Consider the following 24137-nt stretch of genomic DNA (forward strand, 5'->3'; position numbering starts at 1 on the left):
GCGTCGCTGGATGGCCAGCATTTATTGCCCATCCCTAGTTGCCCTGGAGGGCAGTTGAGAGTCAACCACACATTGCTGTGGCTTTGAAGTCACATGTAGGCCAGACTGGATAAGGACAGCAGATTTCTTTCCCTAAAGGACATTAGTGAACCAGTTGGGTTTTCCCAACAATTGACAATGGTTTCATGGTCATCAGTAGATTCTTAATTCCAGATGCTTTTATTGAATTCAAATTCCATCATCTGCCGTGGTGGGATTCGAACCCGGGTTCCCAGAACATTAGCTGAGTTTCTGAATTAATAGTCTAGCAATAATACCACAAGACCATCACCTCTCCTATGCACACAACATTGACTGTGAGAGCCTTGCGCTCCTTCTGCATCCAATCAAGCATGAATATATCTTTTGTTTTTCCCACTTAAAAGTTCATAACAGTTCTACAGGCCGTGAAGGTGCAATGGTATTATCACTGGACTGGTAATCCAGAGACAAAGGGAATGCTCCAGGGACAGGAGCTCAAATCCAATTACAGCAGATGATGAAATTTGAATTCAACAAAAATCTGGACTTAAAGTCTAATGATGATCATGAGCATTGTAGGGATTCTATGATTCTATGAAACCCCCATTGTCAATTGTCGTAAAAGCCCATCGGGTTTATTGATGTCCTTTAGAGAAGGCAAACTGAAATATTTACCTGGTCTGGCCTACATGCGACTCCAAACCCACAGCAACGTGGTTGACTAGTAAGCCATTCAAATGGCTAAGTCTCGTCTTCACATAGATGATAGCCTCCATCATGTCGTGGTGCACTGCCACAGTGCTAAATAGGAACATATCTAGCAACTCAAGATTGGGCATCCATGAGGCATGGTGGACCATCAGCAGCAGCAAAATTGCACTCAACCACAATCTGTCATGTTAGTGTCCTGGACCTGAACCTCAAGTTACATCCTAGCCAGGCTGGACTCAAACATTTTTTCCTTTTTGCCATAAATGAGGGAATAGGATATTTCTTTCCAGGAATGATTCAACTGACATGGTAGGGGTCTTTTACAGTAAAGCAAACTTTATTTAATAACAGTTTAAATATAACTTGAATTGATTTACTATCATATGTATTGGGATACAGTGAAAAGTATTGTTTCTTGTAAGCTGTTATAGACAAAACATACCGTTCATAGAGTACATTGGGGAGAAGAAAAGGATAGGGTGCAGAATAGAGTGTTGCAGTTAACGATAGGGTGAAGAGAAAGATCAGCTTATGTGTGATGATATCATTTAAAACTCTGATGGCAGCAGGGAAGAAGTTGTTCTGGAGTCGGTTGGTATGCGTTTTCAGAATTCTGTATCTTTTTCCTGATGGAAGGATGTGGAAGAGAGCATGTTCAGGGAGTCCTTGATTATGCTGACTGCTTTTCCGAGGCAGCGATTAGTGTAGATGGAGTCAATGGATGTGAGGCTGGTTTGCGTGATGGACTGGGCTACGTTCACAACTCTTTCTAGTTTCTTGCTCCAAGCAACAGCCGTACCGAGCTGTGATGCAACCGGAAAGGATGCTTTCCATGGTGCATCTGTAGAAATGCCGAATTTCCTTAGCCTCCTGAGGAAATAGAGGCATTGGTAGACTTTCTTAACTGTAATGTCGGCGAGGAGGGACCAGGATAGATTGTTGGTGATCTGAACACCTCAAAACTTGAAATTCTTGACCATCTCCACTTCATCACCATTGATGTAGACAGGGGCATGTCCTCCATTACATTTCCTGAAATCGATGACTATCTCTTTTGTTTTACTGACATCAAGGGAAAGATTGTCATCACACCATTCTCTATCTCTTTCCTGTACTCCATCTCGTCATTGTTGGAGATCCGGCCCACTACAGTGGTGTTATCAGCAAACTTAAAAATGGAGTTGGAGCAGAATTTGGCCATGCAGTCATAAGTCTGTAAGGAGTATAGTAAGGGGCTGAGGACACAGCCTTGCAGGACACTGGTGTTGAGGATAATCGTGGAGGTGGTGTCGTTACCTATCCTTAGTTTTTGTGGTCTGTAGGTTAGGAAGTCTAGAATCCAGTCGCATAGGGAAGAGCCGAGCCCTAGGCCATGGAGTTCAGAGATGAGTTTTGCTGGGACAATGGTGTTGAAGATTGAGCTGTAGTCAACAAAAAGGAATCTGATATAAGTGTCCTTGCTCTCCAGGTTTTCCAAGGTTGAGTATATGGCCAGGGAAATGGCATCTGCTGTGGACCTGTTGCGCCGATAGGCAAACTATAGTGGGTCTAGGCAATCTGGGAGACTGGAGTTGGTGTGTGCCATGACTAACCTTGCGAAGGACCTCATGATGATGGATGTCAGAGCCACCGGGCCGTAGTCATTAAGGCACGCTGCCTGGATTTTCTTTGGTACAAGGTTGATGGTCATCTTCTTGAAGCAGGTAGGGACCTCAGATCAGAATAAGGAGAGGTTGAAAATGTCTGCGAATACCAGCACCAGCTGGTCCACGCAGGATCTGAGTGCTCGTCCGGGCCAATCGCTTTACGTGGGTTAACTTTCAAGAAGACCGATCTGACGACTGTGATGTGACCTTGGATGCCTGTTCAACCGAGGGTGTTGTGGCGGATGATGTTCTCCCGCTGACCTCTTGTTCAAAACTAGCATAGAATGCATTAAGCTCATCGGGGAGGGGGTGCATTGTTGCCGGCAACTCAAATAAATTCTAATAAATGAAGCAGCTTAGCCATTAACAGTTGAACAAGATTTTAAAATGAAACACTACGACTGTTCCAGTTCCAAATTATCCCCATTCATGCATAGATCAAAACCACTTTCAAATAAATAGTTAGCAAACCCCAGCATACTTGCTGTAAATTAACAGTCTTAAAGCTTTCAGAGATAGAGTTACAGAAGCCTGCAAAATCCTTCTAACTTCAACCAGGCTTCAGCTGCAACTAACTGCTTTCTGCAAATGCTTTTTCTTCTCTGCTACAGACCCAGCTCTGCACATTAACCCTGTCAATCACTGTAATCATAAATCCCAGGGAAACTTAAGTAAACAAAAGGCCATTAGCTCTACTTAAAATAAACACTTGCAAGGTTGAAATTAGTAACTATCCTCCTCTTCCAAAATCTGAGCTACATACCCTCCAGACATACCGACTGCCTGTAACATAAAACTGAATTTTTAACATTTCCTTAAACATAATATACATTACTTGCACTATTTTCACCATAGTAACTTCATAGCTTGACATTTTCCCCATTCTACCAAGCCAGGGGATCAACACTAGTTCAAGGAAGAATGCAGGATGGCATGCCAGGATCAATACTAGGCATTCCTAAAAATGTGTCAACCTGGTGAAGTTACAACATGGGACGAGTGTGCCAAGCACCATAAACAACAAGTGAAAGATTGAGCGAAGTGATTTCACAACCAACGGATCACGTCTAAGCTCTACAGTCCTGCCACATCCAGTTGTGAATGGTGGTGGCAATTAAACAAATCACTGGAGAAGACTCCAAAATTATCCCCAACGCAAGACAGAGCCCAATACATCAGTGACAAAATAAGGCTGAAGCAATCGGAACAGTTTTCAGCCACATATGCCAAGTGGATAATCCATCCCAGCCTCCTCCAGAGGTCTCCAGCATCACAGACACCAATTCTATTCACTCCATGTGTTGTCAAGAAACTGCTAAAGGCATTGGATACTGCAAAGGCTATGGGCCCTGACAATATTCCAGCAATGATACTGAAGACGTGCTCTAGAACTTGCCGTTCCCCTAGTCAAGCTGTTCTACCGCAGCTAGTGATTAGCATTCACCGGTGTTGTGGAAAATTGCCCAGGGTATGTGCCGTATACAAAAAGCAGGACAAATGCAACCATACCAATTACTTGGTCTAGTACTATCAATTGGCACTTTAGCAATAACCTGCTCACTGACAGTCAGGTCACTCAGCTTCTGACCTCACTACAGTCTTGGCTTAAACATAGACAAAGGGGCTGAATTCCAGAGGTGAAGTGAGAGTGACTGCCCGTGACACCAAGGCAGCATTTGACCAAGCATGGCATCATGGAACCCGAGCAAAAGAGGAGTCGATGGGAATCAGGGGAAAACTTTCCACTGGTTGGAGTCATACCTAGTATAAAGGAACATGATGGTGGATGTTGGGATTCGTCATCTTAGTTCCAGAACATCACTGCAATAGTTCCTCAGGGTAGTGTCCTCGGCCTAACCATCATAAACTGCTTCCATCATCAGTTCAGAAATGGTGATGTTCACTGATGATTATACAATGTCCAGCACCATTTGCGCGATTCCTCAGATACTGAAACAGTCCCTGTTGGAATGTAGCAAGAAGTGGACAACATCCAGGCTTGGGTTGACAACTGGCAAGTAACATTCACTTCACACAAATGTCAGGCAATGACCATCGCCAGCAAGCGAGAATCTATGGCCCCTGGATATTCAGTGGCATTATAATCGCTGAATAACCTGCTATCAACATCATGGGAGTTGCCACTGACCAGAAACTGGAGTAGCCTTATAAATACTGTGGCTACAAAAGCAGGTCAGAAGCTAGGAATATTGTTGCAGCAGCAAGTACCATAAGCTGCACAGCTGAAACTCACCAAGGCGCCTTAAGAAGCACCTCCCAAACCTACGACCACTGCCATCTAGTAGAACAAGAGTAGCAGATACATGGGAACACCACCATCTGGAATCACACCTCCAAGCTACTCATCACTCTGACCTGGAAATATATCACCATTCCTTCACAGGTGGTCAAAATCCTCAAACTCCCTCCTTAACAGCACTATGTGTGCACCTACACCACAGGGGCTGCTGTGGCCCAACAGGCAGCTCACCACCATCTTCTCAAGCGCAATTAGAGATGGACAATAAATGCTGGACTAGCCTGCAATGCCTGCATCCCATAAATGAATTTTTAAAAACATGAACATGCTGTCGGATCATAAAGTATAGGAAGGAACTTTTTAAACATAGTACCGTGTTCATAGTACTAAATTCCTAATACTTTATCTACACCTGTGTTGTTCAATATGTTAGCCACTAGTCACATGTGGTGAAATTGGAATCCAGACATGGCAAATTAAATTTTTGATTAGTAAAAAATAATGATGGGTTACTGTTGTTGGGTAGGGCATCTCATCTTTAACCTTTTTGGGCATTATTAGCAAAATGTGTGATTGCTTTTTTGATTGTGTGTCTTACTTCCTTGCTTGTCACATGGTGATAGATATTTGTCACAGAAATATGCAGACATGAAGTACTGTACAAAGGCAAGTGGCTAAAACAGCATCATTGTATCCACACACCTGTAGCTGATATACATTGTCTAATGGGCAACACAGATTTATCACAGGATGTCTTATACTTACCTGATAGGAGCCATTTATTGCTTTGGAGAAATCACTTGACTTCTTGTCACCAGATGCCGTCACAGTGTTCGCTGTCACTGACTGAAATACATAGGAAACAAGGAATGTAAGTACAGTAGGCTTTTCACTAGAGTTTAAATGTGTATTTTGAAAGTAATTAAATGTTAATAAGGATTCTTTCACAACGAACAGCAAAATTTAGATCAAACAAATTACTAAATTTTCCAAGTAAAATAAAGATCATGACTTCTCTATTCTTTTAGGAAATCAAAGGTGATCTTAAATCAATTCCAATGAATGGTCACCTGACTGGAAATGTTAACTTTGTTTCTCTCCACAGGCGCTACCTGACCTGCTGAGTATTTCCAGCATTTTCTTAATCCCAAAATTATCTTTATAGAATCCTTCACATGGAATTTTTCTATTAACTAAATAGTTTGTTTTAATGCCTGTGGAAAGTTATTAACTCTAACTCCTCTGAAAACAATATTTTCAATTTCATCACCTTATCAGTTGATTCTGCTGCTACAACTGCCTAGGATTACATAAAATATACAACACAGAAACCGGCCATTCGGTCCAACCAGTCCGTGCTGGCGTTTATGGCCCATTCAAGTATTCTTTGCTGCCGTGACCCATATGAAAACTTTTGCAATTTCTGGAGCTGACCATTTCAATGCGCTCCTTAACCAGCCTGTCAGCTCCCAATATTAATAAACTTAAGTTCATCCAAAATTCTGTTACACACAGCCGAATTAGCAGAAAGTTCCATTCACCCTCTCCCTGACCCACACTGGCTCTAGATTGAGCAATGCCTTGGATTTTAAATACTCATACTTATATTTAAATCTCTCTATGACCTTGACCCTCCATATCTCTAACTTCATCCAGCCCTAAAATCTTCTGAGAAAACTACAGTCCTTCAATATCTCCTCTTGCGCATTCCCTTTTCAATTACTGCACCATTGGTGACAGTTATGCTCTAGAATTCCTTTGCTAAATCTTTCAATTTCTCTTCTTTAAGACATTCCTTAAAAGCCATCATTCCCCCCTCACCCCCCCTCAAAAATAATTATGTGGCTTGGTGTCAGATTATGTTGGTAACACGCCTGAGAAACATCTTGGGATACTTTTCTAGATTAAAGACACAAAGTATGTTGTGATTACATGATAATAAATCTAAATCAAGGATCTCCAAACGATGTCATAACATACATGGAAAAACAAGAGGTTTAAAATCCCAAGTCTTACAACAAGGTGAATTTTATCAATGGAGACATAGAGTATAAAAACAATCAAGTTATGCCAAACCTTTATAAGTACACGGGTAAGGCTCAAGCTGGAGTAATGAGGCCATTGCTGGCCATCATACTCTCAGATCTTAGGAGAGGGTATACAAGAGATTTACTAGAATGGTATCAGAAGTGAAATACCTCAGTCACACGGAAATATTAGAGAATTGTTTCTTTAGAAAAAGGTTAACAGGCAATTGAAAGAGATGTTCAGAACCATGAAAGATTTTGATAAGAATCAATAAGGGGAAACTGTGCTGAAAGGGTTGATAACCAGAGGATATAGATTTAAGGTAAATGGGAAAAGAACTAGAAGAGGCTTGGGAGAAAATTTTAAAAATCACACATGGAAGTTATGGTGAACTAGAATGAACTGCACGAAGAAGTGCTGGAAACAGATTTGATAATTTTCAATAGAGAATTGGATTAATACATAAAAGAAAAATCTAGGCCTGGGGCAAAAGAGTTCTGTAGAGGTTTGGGACGAATTGGATAATTCTTTCTATCACAAACTCGATGGCTGATTGCCCCCCTGTGCTGCAACATTCTAGTTTTTTAAGTTTATTTATTAGTGTCAGAAGTAGGCTTACATTAACACTGAAATGAAGTTACTGTGAAAATTCCTTAGTCGTCACACTCCAGCATCTGTTTGGGTACACGGAGGGAGAACTTAGCATGGACAATGCACCTGACCAGCACATCTTTTGGACTGTGGGAGGAAACCAGAGCACCCTGAGTAAACCCATGCAGACACAGGGAGAACGTGCAGACTCCACACAGAGAGTCATCCAAGCCGGGAATCAAACCTGGGCCCCTGGTGCAGTGAGGCAGCAGTGCTAACCACTGTGCCACCGTGCCACCCATTCTATGATTCTATCAATTTTAGGTTTCTTTATACTGGAATTTGAGAAAGCCGATGCATTAGTTTAAAAGAACACAGATAAGTACGTTCTTTGACATTAACTAGATCAGACTATGTAGTCGATTCATTTTATGCCTGCACTAAAATATTTATTGCAATCACTAAGTAACAAGCAATCTACATTTGATTATCAGAAATAAAAAAGAACAGACTCCAAGTGACCCAGACTGACACTTCCTCCACATTGCCACATTTGCATCTCCCACAGAACAGAGAGATACAAGATAGAAGTCTATCGCAAAGATTAGAAATCATTTTACTTTATCATTTTCCAACTGATATATTGAATTTAGTGATGTAGTGAAGAATCATCATCAGCAATTCATAAGCAGTTACTGGTGATTTTTTTGCCATTCAAAGAAATGGTGCAGACTTTAAAGGATGGGCCAAGCTTTCATCTCAATGTCATTCTTCAATTCCAACTAGCACACTATCACCGTTTCAAGGGCAATTAGGTATGAGCAATAAATGCTGAGCTTGCCAATGTTACTCATAGCCTGTGAATGTTTTAAAAACCTAGTGACCTTCAAGTCACCTCAAATACCTAACCCATAATTTCCAATCTACTCAAATTCCATTGAGGAATAATTCTGAAACCATGGCATTATTCATAGAACATAGAAAAGCTACAGCACAAACAGGCCCTTCGGCCCACAAGTTGCGCCGAACAATTTCCTTACCTTCTAGGCTCATCTATAATCCTCTATCTTACTAACCTCCATGAACCTATCCAAAAGTCTCTTAAAAGACTCAATCGAATCCACTTCCACCACCACTACCGGCAGCCGATTCCACGCACCCACCACCCTCAGTGAAAAACTTACCCCTAACATCTCCTCTATACCTACTCCCCAGCACCCTAAACCTGTGGCCTCTCGTGACAACCATTTCAGCCCTGGGTAAAAGCCTCTGAGAATCCACTCTATCAATACCTCTCAACATCTTATACACATCTTATTCAACATCTTATTCCTTCTTCATAATTTAAAAGTTTGTACATACCACAAAACTAGAATACAAAAATAGATTTTGGGAAGAATAACCTGGTAAAATAGATAGACATGCGGCAGGTGAGACTGTGAAGTTATTAATTTTGGTAGGTATAAACCAAATGGGACAATTTTGAAGACATTCTTCAGGGTACACAGACACAAGTAGGACAAGTTGAAAGGCTGTTAAGAAAAGCATAGGGGATTCTCAGCCTTATAAACAGTGGTACAGCATAAAACAGGTAGGAAATTACGCTCAACTTTTGTAAAATACTGGTTAGGCACTAACTGGAGAACCATGTTCAATTCTGGACACCCCCTTTTAGGAATAATGTCAAGGCCAGAGAGAGGGTGGCATTGGAGAATTCCTAGAATTATACCTCAGGACTGAAGTACTTCAGATATGTGGAGAGATTGGAAAAGTTGGAATTGCTCTCCACAGGGTAGAAAATGATAAAGAGGATATGTGATAGGTGTTCAAAATCTTGAAAGGTTTTAGAGAATACACAGAAAAAAATATCTGGAATGAACTTTCTGAAAGGGTTTTTCAATAAGAGGCAGTATCAGGAAAGAATCCTTAAAAGATAATTGGATAAAATATTTGAGGGACAATAAATGCATGGCTATGGGGAAAAAGCAGAGCACTGGGACTAATTGAGTAACTCTCTCAAACAACCAGCACAGGCTCAATGGGTCAAATAGATTCCTCCTGTGCTGCACACATTTAATGGCTCTACAAGGCATTTTTAGAATCATCGAATGAGAGAGAAGCAGCTTAGGAAAGAGATGAGAAGAAATTGACAAAGTCCCTCATGGTAGGCTGGTGAAAAAGGTTGGATCTCATGGGATAAAGGGGGAGGTGGCTAGATGGGTGGAGAACTGGCTTGGTCACAGAAGACAGAGGGTGGTAGTGGAAGGGTCTTTTTCCGGCTGGAGGCCTGTGACTAGTGGTGTTCCGCAGGGCTCTGTATTGGGACCTCTGCTGTTTGTGATTTATATAAACGATCTGGAAGAAGGTGTAACTGTGGTGATCAGTAAGTTTGCGGACGACACAAAATTGGCAGGACTTGCAGATAGTGAGGAGCATTGTCAGAAGCTACAGAAGGATACAGATAGGCTGGAAATTTGGGCAAAGAAATGGCAGATGGAGTTCAATCCTGATAAATGCGAAGTGATGCATTTTGGTAGAAATAATGTAGGGAGGAGCTATACGATAAATGGCAGAACCATAAAGGGTGTAGATACGCAGAGGGACCTGGGTGTGCAAGTCCACAGATCCTTGAAGGTGACGTCACAGGTGGAGAAGGTGGTGAAGAAGGCATATGGCATGCTTGCCTTTATAGGACGGGGCATAGAGTATAAAAGTTGGGGTCTGATGTTGCAGATGTATAGAACGTTGGTTCGGCCGCATTTGGAATACTGCGTCCAGTTCTGGTCGCCACACTACCAGAAGGACGTGGAGGCTTTGGAGAGAGTACAGAGGAGGTTTACCAGGATGTTGCCTGGTATGGAGGGGCTTAGTTATGAGGAGAGATTGGGTAAACTGGGGTTGATCTCCCTGGAAAGACGGAGGATGAGGGGAGACTTATTAGAGGTGTATAAAATTATGAAAGGCATAGATAGGGTGAACGGTGGGAAGCTTTTCCCCAGGTCGGTGGTGACGTTCACAAGGGGTCATAGGTTCAAGGTGAAGGGGGGGAGGTTTAAAACAGATATCATCAGAAGGACATATTTTACACAGAGGGTGGTGGGGGCCTGGAATGCGCTGCCAGGCAAGGTGGTGGAGGCGGACACATTGGGAACGTTTAAAACTTATCTAGATAGCCATATGAACGGAGTGGGAATGGAGGGATACAAAAGAATGGTCTAGTTTGGACCAGGGAGCAGCACAGGCTTGGAGGGCCGAAGGGCCTGTTCCTGTGCTGTATTGTTCTTTGTTCTTTGCACAAAGGGTTGTGAACCTTTGGAATTCTCTACCCCAGAGGACTGTGAAAGCTGAGTCATGCTTAAGTATATTTAAGGGATAGATTTTGGATTAACAATAACTTAAAGGACCATGACGATGGTGTGGGTAAAGGGCATTGATGTGTCCGAACAGCAATGATCATACTGATTGGCGGAACAGGCTTGATGGGCTGAATGGCCTCCTCGTGTTCCTATGAATAGTTACAAGTACAGGAGAAGGCCATTTGGCTTATCATGTCCCAGGATGGATTTCTGCAAGAGCAGCTCAGCTGGTCCCAATCCCAACTTTTCCCCATGGCTCTGCAATTTCTTTCTCTTCAGATAATAATACGATTCTCTGTGAAAGATCTCAATTGAATTTATCGATGCCACCCTCTTGGGTGATGCATTCTAGATCCCAACCTCTTGCTGCATGACAGTTTTTCCTCATGTCACCATTGATTCTTTTGTCGATTACCTTAAGAGTGTCTGAGTTTTTGCCCCTTCTGCCGATGGAAAGTTTCTCCCTACCTGCACTTTCATACCCCTTATGCTTTTGAACACCTCTATTGAATCTTCCTGCATCATCTCTTCTCCAACGAGAACAACTTCTCCAATCATAACTACATGTCTACATAACTTAAGTTCCTCATCACTGGAATCATTCTCGTGAATCTTTTCTGCACCCTCTTGAATGCCTTCACATCCTTCCTGAAGTATGGTGCTCAGAACTGGACACAATACTCTAGTTGAAGCCAAACCAATTTTTATTAAGGTTTTTCATAGCTTTCATTCATTTTGTCATCTAGCCCCTAAATATAAAGTCCAAGGTCCCACGTGTTTTATTAACCGCTGATCCTGCCTTGCCACCTTCAATAACTGGTGTGCAAGTTCTCCAAGACGTTGCCATTCCAGTGCCTCTTAGAACTGTATCCTTCATTTTCTATTGTCTTGCCTTGTTATTCTGACCAAAATTAATCACTTCACACTTCTCTACATTAAATTTCAATTGCCACTTATCCATCCATTCCACCAACCTGGCTATGTCCCCATGAAGTTCATCTTACTCACAGTTCAAAATCTCTCCAAGTTTTGTGTCATTGGCATATTTTGCCCTGTAGTGGAAGAGTCTGGGTGATTAATACATACAAAAAAACTGTCATCCTCGTACCAAGTCCTGCTGCATACTTTCCTCTGGTCCAAAAAGAAAACAACCGTTCAGAACTACCTTCTATTTCCTGTTATAAAAGCAAAATACAGCAGTTGCTGAAAATCTGAAATAAAAACAGTAAATGCTGGAAAGAAATCCGTGGAGAGATGCTGCCAGACCTGTTAAGTTTTTCCCGCATTTTCTGGTTTTATTTCTGTTTCCTATTACTCAGCCAATTTCATATCCATTCTTCTATAGTTCATTTTATTCCATGAGCCATAAAAACATATATGAAGGGAATAGGTAAGATAGAAGTAGGGAAGTTGTTTCCACTGGCAGGTGAAACTAGAACTAGGGGGCATGGCCTCAAAATAAGGGGAAGCAGATTTAGGACTGAGTTGAGGAGGAACTTCTTCACTCAAAGGGTTGTGAATCTGTGGAATTCTCTGCCCAATGAAGCAGTTGAGGCTACCTCATTGAATGTTTTTAAGGCAAGGATAGATAAATTTTTGAACGGTAAAGGAATTAAAGGTTATGGTGAGCAGGCGGGTAAGTGAAGCTGAGTCCACGAAAAGGTCAGCCATGATCTTATTGGATGGCAGAGCAGGCCCGAGGGCCAGATGACCTACTCCTGCTCCTAGTTCTTATATTATGAGCCCAGTTCTTTAAGAGCATGTTTTCCCAATCACAAGAAATCCCAGTTCATACTAAAGGAAGGAGCATGACTTGGTTGACTATCTCACTATGGACTGAACATTGACAGCATAAGAGAGTCCCAGATCTAGAAAGCTTAGAAAAAGTAGTAACTTTTTTGATATGGAGAATTTATATACAACACACTTAAGTACAGAAAGTGGTTAATTAACAAAGTCTGACCAGCTTATAAAACACAAACATTTGTCTCTTATTGGTATATCGTACCTAAAAAGACTTCAGTATGTAAATTACCTTGCACAGATAAAGTAATGTGCAATTGCAAGACAGATCTGTCTACCTTAGCTGTCCAAATTCAAACTTTAAAATTGATGAATACATCCAAACAAAGTAATGAATATGAAAAGTCAGAATTGATAAAGGGAATGACTTAATCTTTTTTGATTTTTGATCAGAATTAAGTTTTTGAAGCATAGAATGAGAGTAAAAGATAGAATTAGGAGGTATGCTGGGCACAGCTTGCAAGAAGTCACCTCGCTCTGGCGCCATCTTGAGAAAACAAATCTCATTTGTCCTTAGTTTCCATGCCACTGTCACTACATGATCCCTCTCCCACACCCAACACAAACATTAATTCCCTCTGTGTCACACTAGTTCACTCATCCAATACCAGCTACAGAAAACCATCAGTGCTTTCCCATCCAAACGAAGAAGTGGAATATCTCTTAATTCACCTCCTCCCATTCCACAATCCAAAGCCCCAGAAGTCTTGCCTATATTTTAATAGCAACTTGTATTTATTTCCTATAACTAATTATACACTACATTCTCCTCTACATTGGATTTGCACTTGTTTGCCCAATGATTGCTTCCCTGAACACCTTTTTCCTATATATGTGTGAACGTGAGTTCAGTGACTTGGCATTTCAATTTCCCTACGTCAAAGAAAACAGCCTTGAATACAGATAGTGTCTTTCTTGATGCCAAGGTGCCCCAAAGCACGTCAAAGCTAATAAAATACTTCTGAGGTGCAGTCACTGCTGTAATCGAAGAAATATGGCAGTCATTTTGCACCCAGCAAGTTCCCATTAACAGATAAGTGATGATGGTCAGATAATCTGTTTTAGACATTGATGAGGAATAAATAGTGGCCAGGACACCTGCAAAAGCTCCCCTGATCTTTTTCAAATAGTGTTGGATTTTTTACCCATGATAGTGTCTCAGTTTAACATCTCATTAGAAAGATGGCACCTCTGTCAGTTTAGCAATTCCTCAGTACTGGCACAGAGTATCAGCCTGTATTTTATGCTCAAGTCTCTGGAGTGGGACAGGAACACATTGCATTCTGACTCAGAGGCAAGTGTGCTATCCAATGAGCCACAGCCTCAAGCTGATTTCTTAGTCTGGCCTTCTGCGCTTTTCCAGTGAAGCTCAATATTTACTCCAAAAACCACATCTTCTTTCTCCTGGGTACTGTGCAAGCTTCTGCCTGAATAATGGTTTTAATTCCTTTAAATCTCAGCTATAATCTCCTCTCACTCTACAGAAAGAAGTGCTATCATTGCAGGATAAATTGATTAATGTCATGGGGAGAGATATTGAGTTGGCGCAAAGATCAGAACAAAGTACTGGTGGCAAAATTTGTGCCATTGGTATTGCTGTGCTTACTTTCTCCTTTTGGGGCCAATGGTTACCATCCTATTTAGCTCATTCAGTCTTTCAATTCATTTCCTCGTCTCTTCCCTGAGTTCCACTTACTTCTCTAAAGGATATGATTTCTTTTTCCCAATACTTGATGTAAAAAAGCATCTCTGCTCTTAAACAACGTCATGTTTTTGTTTCCAGTAAATTGAAAGTCATCCACCAGATATTTCCTTGTGTTTCCTCCTGGCTAATTTCGATTGTTAAAATACCTGCTCTTCTTTTAAATTTCCACGAATTAGGGATCACATTGTGAATGCAAAAATTTCTATACACAGCACCAATACTGACCATATTGTATCAGTTGGGTTGTTGCAACAATTATTAAATGGATGTTGGACATTTAAGTTGGGTGCAGTTGCACTTTTCTAGCAAGCTTTTTAAATACAGAGTTAAATTGGGCCAACTCTGATTAGTTATCACCTTGGAGACCAGTTTTTACCCAAGACATCCTGAAATATGTTTGTCGTTCATCCTTATTACCCTTGAACTGAGTAACTTGCTAGGCAATTTCAAAGAGCAGTTAATAGTCAACCACATTCCTGTGTGTCTAGAATTACATGTAGATTGGACATGGTAAAAATGGCAGATTTCCTTCAATAAGGGATATTAATAAACCAGATGGATTTTTATGACAGTCAATGATGGTGGCCACTATTACTTAGACTAGTTTTCTTTTCCAGATTTTACTAATTGAATTCAAATTTCATCAGCTGCTGAGATTGGATTTGAACCCATTTCCCCAAAGCATTAGCCGATACCTCTGCATTATTAGTTCAGTGGCATCAGTAGTACACCACCATCTCCCCATGTTGCCACATTTTCTGGCTCTGATCCTATCAACCAGCTTAGCTACCCTCTTGGTGCAAACCTTGCAAAGTGCAACGGCAGCAGCCTAATTAACCCCAAGTGAATCACTGTCCACGTGGACTTGGCTGCCTAACTAACCCCCTATCCATGCCCCTTCACATCATAGGATTGAGTGATCCAGCTCATTCCTCGCTGGACCTCTTAATTTCCAGTCTTCGAGGACTTCAATCAATACAGAACTCTTCAAGACACCCATCCATCATCAATCTATTATTTCCAGACACCATCAGCTCCCTGTGTCCAGCAAATCGACTTCAAGGTGTTAGATTTCAAATACTGCATGATTTTAATGCACCTTCTGAGCAATTGCATGATCCTACCTACACACTTCACTCTGCTAATACCAGATTACTGTTCATTCTTTGATCTGTGTCCCATCTTGTAAGTAAGCCTTTGATTCACTACGTCCCTGCCTTTTGAAATATTTCCCCAAAACTATTTCAGTTTGCTACCTTCTTTGTTTTCTTCAAATGCCTCCTTAATATCCCTGCATTTTTTTCCCTCTTCCATGTTCATTATCCATCACTGTACCTTTTTAAGCACTGATGTTAGGCGATCCATAGAAATGCACATTATTTTTATTGCCTTCCATTTCTTCTAGGCCACTTACTGGTGTCAAAAATTTGAAAAAAATACATTACTAGTTGATCATTGTGTCAATGGTACACTTGCTTGGATTTAAATGGGTACATTCTCTTGGCTAATCCAAAACCGTGGTCAATACTGCTTTCAATAAATCTGTTTCATCATGCTTGGGTGCTCTCAGTGGCATTAGGGAGCAACCCAGCAGGTTGAACTACCTGATCTGGCAGGTTTGTCAGACAAGGCAACTCACATCTTTGAAAGAAAATGTTTTACAAAACTTTCACAAGTTCTTTTCTCTTTCACCAATTAACTTTCATTTCCTGAAGGCACAGGCTCCCTGTTGCATTGTAATTTGTGTTATAATTCCACAAGTAGAATTAATGCTCTAATATTTCTTCCAAGGAATGAGCATTTACAACTCAGCTATTCAAACATGAGGCCCAATCATGTCCTCATTTGCTTATTGATGTGTAATCCTAGCTGTCGTCACTATCAGGAGTGGCATGCATGGAAGATTTTCTTAACCGAGATGCTGAAGTCAATTGTGCTGCCCTGCCATCTGTGTTCTGACTGAAAACAGATATCTCAGCATGGTCTAAAATAGAATCCAAGACATTTTTTCTTCATAATTCACCTGTGTAGAGGTTGGTTAACTCGGTTGGCTAAAGCGTAGTGCAGAATTATACAAATATCAATCCTTGTATTAGTTGGGGTAGTTCATGGATGACTACATCCTTGCCTTGTGCATGCTTGATGTGGAGTGGTGCCTCTCAAGCTATATAGCCACTTGCCTCTAATGGAGAGAGATGACTATGGTTCCTCATCGACTATGACTAATTACTGTTACCAGAGCTCAATTGTTAAATAGAAAATGTAAGTTAAATGCTTCAGATCTGTGACACTTTGCAAGAACACTTAAGATGTTAATCCGATTTTCCTTTTCCCTCAGTGGCTATCTGAGCTACTCAATGCTTTGAGGACCTTATTTTAAATTTCTGATTTCCAGTATTTGCAATATTTTACCTTTTGTTAATCAGATAAATCTTTTCTACAATATTTCTGAAATACTTTAAACATGCTGGGGAACAAGATGATTATGGATGGAAAATATTTGTTAAAGCTAATGACATTACTTTATGATGTGGAGACTTTATGACACAGGAAAGATGGTTGAAAAGTGCTGGAAAAGACAAGTAAACTTCAAGACAGATCAGGATAGCATACTGAGAAGGTTCAAGGAGCAATATACTACTCTGAACGTTCATTACACCAGCATCCTTGTTTGGATAACTATATCTTTAGAACTTGGTGAGCTTCATCTTAAGAGGTGTTTATCAATCCTATCTGAATTCCAATTCAACAACTGTAGGATTTTTCCAAACTTGTAGGTCTGCATATACATTAGATAGCAATCTGAATATGATAAATGGCCCGAGCAAACACTAAATTAGCATACAGTATTCACATATTTCCTGTTCCATGGCATCATTAGATTTTACCCATACATTGTATCTGCCTGACGTATTAAACTGCAATTTTAAATACACAAGTGATCAGCTATGACAGCTTCTACTTTCAACATTCTCACCTTGCCCCAAAAACCTGAAAAGTAGAATTTTACCGACTTTTAAAATCTTCTAATCCAGTCAGCCCTACCTCCCTCCAATTGAGCTGCTGCAACAGACATGACAAGTTATGCCAGTTACTGTACTGTACATTGCAACAGTAATGTAGATCAGAAATGTAAATCACTGTAACTCCATCACAGCAATTGTTTCTACCAGATTGTTTATGTTCTATTAGAAATAACAAAACAAATAATAAAGTTCTTTCAAGCAGCTCAATGTGTATTTCTGCTCACAATTATGCACAAAAACTTGCCAACTTCAACCACTGGGTGATACCAACTAAAGGAACCTTTCCTCAGCAGGGGGACACAAAAGTTAGTATCATTGCATAATTTCACCCAAATATTGCCAATACATTCAACATATTTCGGCAGCTATCAATATAAGAATTACTGTCTGGACACAGTATAAGACAACCAAAAGCTTTTACAATGATATATTGTTCAGGCTTTGTAAAAGAAATACTTTGGTTTTAGTTGGAAAAATAGAACATATATCCTATTCCAACTTTTTTTAAATGAGAAATAAGAATTTTCAACATTACACCCAGTACTGTAAAATGAGATGATTTATCTTCCAAACCTCAGCTACAGCTTCAAGCAGCAATCCGCACTGACAATTTGTTTTTCTGTTCCTGTACGCCAATCAAAACATTTTTACTTAATCCTGTAAATTATCACAGCATATCACTCATCTCCTAAAATCAAAGTTTTCTAACAACAAACTTAACACATCTTGAATAATCCAATGAAACATTAAACCAGGTTATGGTTCCAAATAAGAATTCCCAATCTCAACAATGCCATCATCAGTAGCACCAGAAATCAGGCTCTCACCCAAAACCAGGATAACTGACTTGTTACGTGAACTATTTTGTTACCTCCAAATCAATTGTCTTAAAAGTTGGACTGGGCAGAAATTTGACATGTCTCCAACATATTCTCCATTGGGAAAAAACTGTTGGAAGGGAAACAAGGAAAGAAAAGGAAAATCAATCTGAACACTGGTCCATTCACATAGTTTCGGTCATCATCACTTCACAGGGCATAGAACCTGAACGCCAACTAATCAATTAATATTTATATTATTGCCAGGAATACTGAGTGTCCAGCTGGTAAGAATGTTGTAAAGTACGCAATCATCCCTTCTCAGTGATCCGATCATTTGCTCTCTGCTGCTAAGTGTTACATTAGATTGTAGAAACTTCTCAAGATTTTTGTTGAAGGGTTCAAACAGATCACAGGCCAAGGCTGTGATTCAAATCAGTTTCTCCCCACTCCACAACTCCAGTATCTATTGACTTTTTTAAAAAGAGAACAAATTAAACATTAGAGATTTGATTTCTTACAAATTATATTCTAAGTGTCAGTCTCTAAGACTTCTGAATGGACCTACCTTGTATTAAGTCGATCTTTCTCTGCACCCTAGCTATGATTGTAACACTACATTCTGCACTCTCACCTTTCCTTCTGTATGAATGATATGTTGTCTGTATAGTGTGCAAGAAACAATACTTTTCACTATAGACCAAAACATGTGACAATAATAAATCAAATCAAGCAAGTTATCTGGATTTTCTTCATCTTATAATACATGTATTTTAAAGTCTTTGAAGTTGCGGCAAATCTGAAATACTTCTGTCTTTTTCTTTCCCTTCACCTCACCTGCAAAGCCACGGAGGAGTAATCATGATGTTGTTGAGTGGATTGGCTAGTCTGAGTTAGTTGGCTCTGGGTATTGCTGGTGTCCCAGAGGTTCTGAGGCGGTGGAGGTTGCTGTAGATGAGGCGGCAGTGGTGGGGGTGGGATGGACGGTGGCGGGAGGTTCTGATGGGCAGGATGCTGCAGTACCGACTGCAACTGCTGCTGGTGCATTTGCTGCAGCTGCTGCATCTGCTGGAGGTGCTGCTGCCTCAGCGTCTGGAAGTTGGACGCTAAGCCGGCAGTGGGAACTGGCGGAGGCACGGTGGTCGGGCTCAGCGTGGCGCCGACGCCAACCACCATGCCCGGGGCCGGCACACGGGGCCCGGGAGGCATTGGCGGCGGAACTGCAGCTCCGCCATAGTATGGAAGGTGTGCCCCTCCCCCACCATACCGACCCCACGACGGATACATCGGCTCTTAATCTTTAAACCAAACACTTCAAACCAAGGAAAATAACTCAACAGGGGTGAAATATGACGGGAATTATTAAAATTCTGACAGGCTTCCCCTGTCAAATCGGAGCCGAAACATTCACAATCAGCGATCAATATTTCAGACGCTCCTTCATTCTTCCCTGACCGGCGCCATTACACGAAGAACCAGAAAAACAGACGCTCCGCGTCATCACGTCACGCTCTCCCCCCCGCGCGCATAACGCGCTCCCACCGACGTCGCAAAAGGCGCGGTGAGTGTCTCGCTCTTTCGTTTTACGACACGCTGGCAAAGCGATTTCAGTGAAGACGTTTTGAAAGGTTGAGAGCGCCATCTTTGTTGCAGGCACAATGGTCTTTCATGGTCTTGCGCGGACCGAGGGCAAGAATGTTGCCTAGTCCCACAGCCTCCCATCCACTGACTCCGTCTACACATCCCGTTGCCCTGGGAAATGCAGCCAGCATAATCAAGGACCCTTCCATGCATCCGGGACATATTCTCTTCCACCGTCTTCCATCCGGAAAAAAAGATACAAAAGTCTGAGATCACCTACCAAACAACTCAAATCAGCTTCTTTCCTGTTGCCACCAGACTTCTGAATGGATCTACCTTATATTAAGTCGATCTTTCTCTACACCCAGCTAAGACTTTTACTCTCGGGTGGCACGGTGGCAGTGGTTAGCACTGCTGCCTCACAGCGCCAGAGACCCGGGTTGGAGTCTACACATTCTCCCCGTGTCTGCGTGGGTTTCCTCCGGGTGCTCCGGTTTCCTCCCACAGTCCAAAGACGTGCGTTGGCCATGCTAAATACTCCCTCAGTGTACTTAAACAGGCGCCGGAGTGTGGCAACTGGCGGATTTTCACAGTGACTCCTTTGCAGTATTCATGGAAGCCTACTTGTGGCACTAATAAATAAACTTTAAAAATATTCTGCACCCTCTCCTTTCCTTCTCCCCTATGTACTCTATGAAGGTATGTTTTGCCTGTGTAGCATGCATCGCAATACATGTGACAATAATAAATCAAATCACAAAGATCATCTTTCCACTTGCGGATGAGACCATAACCAGGGGTCATAAACATATGAACAATAGCAAAACGCTGGACATACAACAGAAAGTGCTGGAGATACTCAGCTGGAGGGAAACAGGTCAAGAACTTTTGATGAGAACAGTTGTGTGAAAGATCATCAGCCAGAAATGTTAACTGCCTGACCTGATATGTTAATAGTTTAGATGTAGAGACGTGAAAGCATAAACACAGACATCAACCTGTAAGGCTGAATGGCCCGTTTCTATGCTGTAAATACTTTGTAATTCTTGTCATTTGAATTATATGACATTGGTGACAACCTTGAGAACTATAAATATATATATATGTGTGTGTGTGTCTCTCTGCTCATTGTTTTAGTCTTGCAGGCTCTAGTTGCTTTGGAAATTCCCTTGTCCATTGAGATGAAGCAGGCTTTTCGAGCAATTTATTTGGAGGCTGCAGTTGACATTGTAATTAATCACCCACAGCAGGAGAGGAAGGAGGGCCAGATGTTGATGAATTTCTCCTGTTTAAGGCTTGATATGACCACAGGGAGTGGTTGAATAGTGTAGATGTGTTAGGGAGAATGAACTCAAGAAGAATCATTCAACACACAATCCTGATTCAATCAACAAACAGTTTATTAAGTCTTAAAGTTTATTTATTAGTATCGCAAACAGGCTTATATTAACACTGCAATGAAGTTATTGTGAAAATATCCTAGTCGCCACACTCCAACGTCTGTTCAGGTACACTGACAGAGAATTTAGCGTGGCCAATGCATCTAACCAGCAGGTCTTTCAGACTGTGGGAGAAAACCGGAGCACCTGGATGAAACCCACACAGACATGGAGAGAACATTCAGACTCCACATAGTGACCCAAGCCGGGAATTGAACCTGGGTCCCTGGCGCAATGAGGCAGCAGTGTTAACAACTGTGCCCCCCCCCCAGTGGGAGCTAAGTTACCCCAGCGGGGAGAAGACATGGGGCAGACCACATGCATCTCCACCAAACAAAGAAAATACATCTCGGCTGCACACAATTCAATCATAAAGGTTACAAACTACATACATTACATATAGATCCAATGAAATTAGTAACTGGACATCATGGGGCTGCATGATCAGCTCATGAATAGATAGGTGTCATCTCACATGTCTTCCAGATCCCCTTATCAACTGTCCTTAGACCTCTGTAAATTAACATAGGTAATCAGCCCAGTTAGCTATCATCTTAATGATGTAGGGCCAAGTCTCGGGCTGAGATTGGCTCCGTCAGATCTGATTAGGTCAGTTATGGAGTTTCAGCATTAATGAAGGCAGTTTTCAAGAAATATTAAGGAAATACCAAGAAATATTTTTGAACTGGGCAAGATACAGGGTATCAAGACAAAAGTCTATGTCGATCCTGAGTCAACACTCAAGTTCTACAGAGCTCGTCCAATGTCCAATACATTACCCAAAAAAATAGAAGCTGAGCTCAAGCAGCTGGAGCTGACAGAAACGCTGGAAAATCTCAGCAGGTCTGACCGCATAGAGACAGAAGATAAGAGCAAGAGGAGGACAATTGGCCCTTCGAGCCTGCTCTGCCACTTATTACGATCATGGCTGATCATCCAGCCCAATAGCCTAATCCTGCTTTTTCCCCATAACCTTTGATCCCATTTGCTCCAAGCGCTATATCCAGCCACCTCTTGAATACATTCAATGTTTTGGCATGGACTACTTCCTGTGGTAATGAATTCCACAGGTTCACCACTCTTTGGGTGAAGAAATGTCTCCTCACCTCCTTCCTAAATGGTCTACCCTGAATCCTCAGACTGTGACCCCTGGTTCTGGACTCCCCCACCATCAGGATTATCCTCCCTGCATCTACCCTGTCTAATCCTGTTAGAATTTTATAAGTCTCTATGAGAATCTCCCTCATTTGTCTGAACTCCAGCAAAAACAATCCTAACCTAGTAAATCTCTCCTCATACATCAATCCCGCCATCCCCAGAATTAGCCCGGTAAACCTTTGTTGCATTCCCTCGAGAGCAAGAACATCCTCAGAAAAGGAGACCAAAACTGCACACAATACTGTAGATATGGCCTCAAGGCCCTGTATAATTGCAACAACATGTCCCTGCTCCTGTACTCAAAACCTCTCGCAATGAAGTCCAACATACCGTTTGCCTTCTTTACTGCCTGCTGCACCTGCATGCTTACCTTCAGTGACTGGTGCACAAGGACACCCAGGTCGTGCTGCACACTCCCCTCTCCCAATTTACAGCCATTCAGGTGGTAATCTGCATTCTTGTTTTTGCTTCCAAAGTGAATAACCTCACATTTATCCAAATTATACTGCATCTGCCATTGATTAGCCCACTCACCCAACCTGTCCAGATCATTCTGAAGGACCTCTGCACCGCGTCACGGTTCACCCTCCCACCCAACTTGGTATCATCTGCAAACTTTGAGATGTTACATTTTGTTCCCTCATCCAAATCATTAATATATATTGTGAACTGGTGGGGTCCCAGCACCAATCCCTATGGCACCCCACCAGTTACTGCCTGCCAATTTGAAAAACACCCACTAATCCCTACACTTTGTTTCCTCTGTGCCAACCAGTTTTCTATCCATCTCAATACACTTCCCCCAATCCCATGCACTTTAATCTTGCACAATGATCGCTTGTGCGGGACTTTGTCAAACGCTTTCTGAAAGTTGTCAAACACTTTCTGAAAGTCCAAATATACCACATCAACTGGTTCCCCCTTGTCAATTCTACTACTTATATCTTCAAAGAATTCCAACAGGTTTGTCAAGCATGATTTCCCCTTCATAAATCCATACTGACTATGTCTGATCCTGCCACTGCTTTCTAAATGCTCTGCTATAAAGTCCTTAATAATGGATTTGAGAATTTTCCCCACTACTGATGTTAAGCTTACTGGTCTATAATTTCCTGTTTTCTCTCTATCTCCCTTTTTGAACATTGGAGTGACATTAGCTACCCTCCAATCTGTAAGGATTGTTCCAGAGTCTATAAAATCCTGGAAGATGGCCACCAATACATCCACTATTTCTAGAGCCACTTCATTAAGTACTCTGGTATGTAGATTATCAGGCCCTGGGGATTTATGCGATCAATGCCATCAATTTTCCCAGCACCAATTTCTATAATATTGATCTCCCCTCTCACTAAATCTTGCATTCTCCAACATTTCTGGCATTTGATTTGTGTCCTCTTTGTGAAGACAGAACCAAAGTATGTATTCAGTTGTTCGCCCATTTCTTTGTCCCCTATTATATATTCCCCCGTTTCTGTCTGTCGGGGACCTACATTTGTCTTCACCAACCTCTTTCTCTTCACATATCTATAGAAACTCTTCGTATCAGTCTTTATGTTCCCTGCAAGCTTACTTTCATACTGTATTTTCCCCTTCTTAATCAATCCCTTGGTCCTTCTTTGCTGAATTCTAAACAGCTCCCAATCCTGACCTATTATTTTTCTTGGCCAATCTATATGCTTCTTCCTTAGCTTGGATACTCTCTCTAATTTCCATTGTAAGCCATGGATTGGCCCTTTTACCCATTTTGCTTTTGTGTGCGGTTCCCCCATGTGCTCCTTGGATGTTTGCCATTGCCTATCCACTGTCATCCCTTTAAGAAACTCTCCCCAATCTATCAAGGCCAACTCACGCCTCATTTCCTCATAGTTTCCTTCATTAAGATTCAGCACCCTAGTCTCCGAATCAACTACTTCACTCTCCATCTTGATAAAATATTCTTTCTGAAACAAAATTCTATCTGAAACAAAAACAGAAGAATGCTGGAAAATCTCAGC

At 41.5% G+C, this 24137-nt stretch overlaps 1 protein-coding gene across 1 annotated transcript in view; it reads right to left on the reverse strand.

The window, feature by feature from the left end:
- ylpm1 (YLP motif containing 1) overlaps positions 1–19430 on the reverse strand; it is a 103895-nt gene extending 84465 nt beyond the window's left edge. Inside the window, exons 1-2 of the mRNA XM_078234335.1 lie at positions 18803–19430; positions 5404–5484 (exon numbers count right to left, since the gene is read on the reverse strand). Coding sequence (XP_078090461.1) covers positions 5404–5484; positions 18803–19252 — 531 coding nt within the window. The 5' untranslated portion in view covers positions 19253–19430. The remainder of the gene's footprint in view (positions 1–5403; positions 5485–18802) is intronic.
- Between the last annotated feature and the right edge of the window lie 4707 nt (positions 19431–24137).

The sequence above is a fragment of the Mustelus asterias genome, chromosome 18, assembly GCF_964213995.1.
Source record: "Mustelus asterias chromosome 18, sMusAst1.hap1.1, whole genome shotgun sequence".
Taxonomy (NCBI): Eukaryota; Metazoa; Chordata; class Chondrichthyes; order Carcharhiniformes; family Triakidae; genus Mustelus; species Mustelus asterias.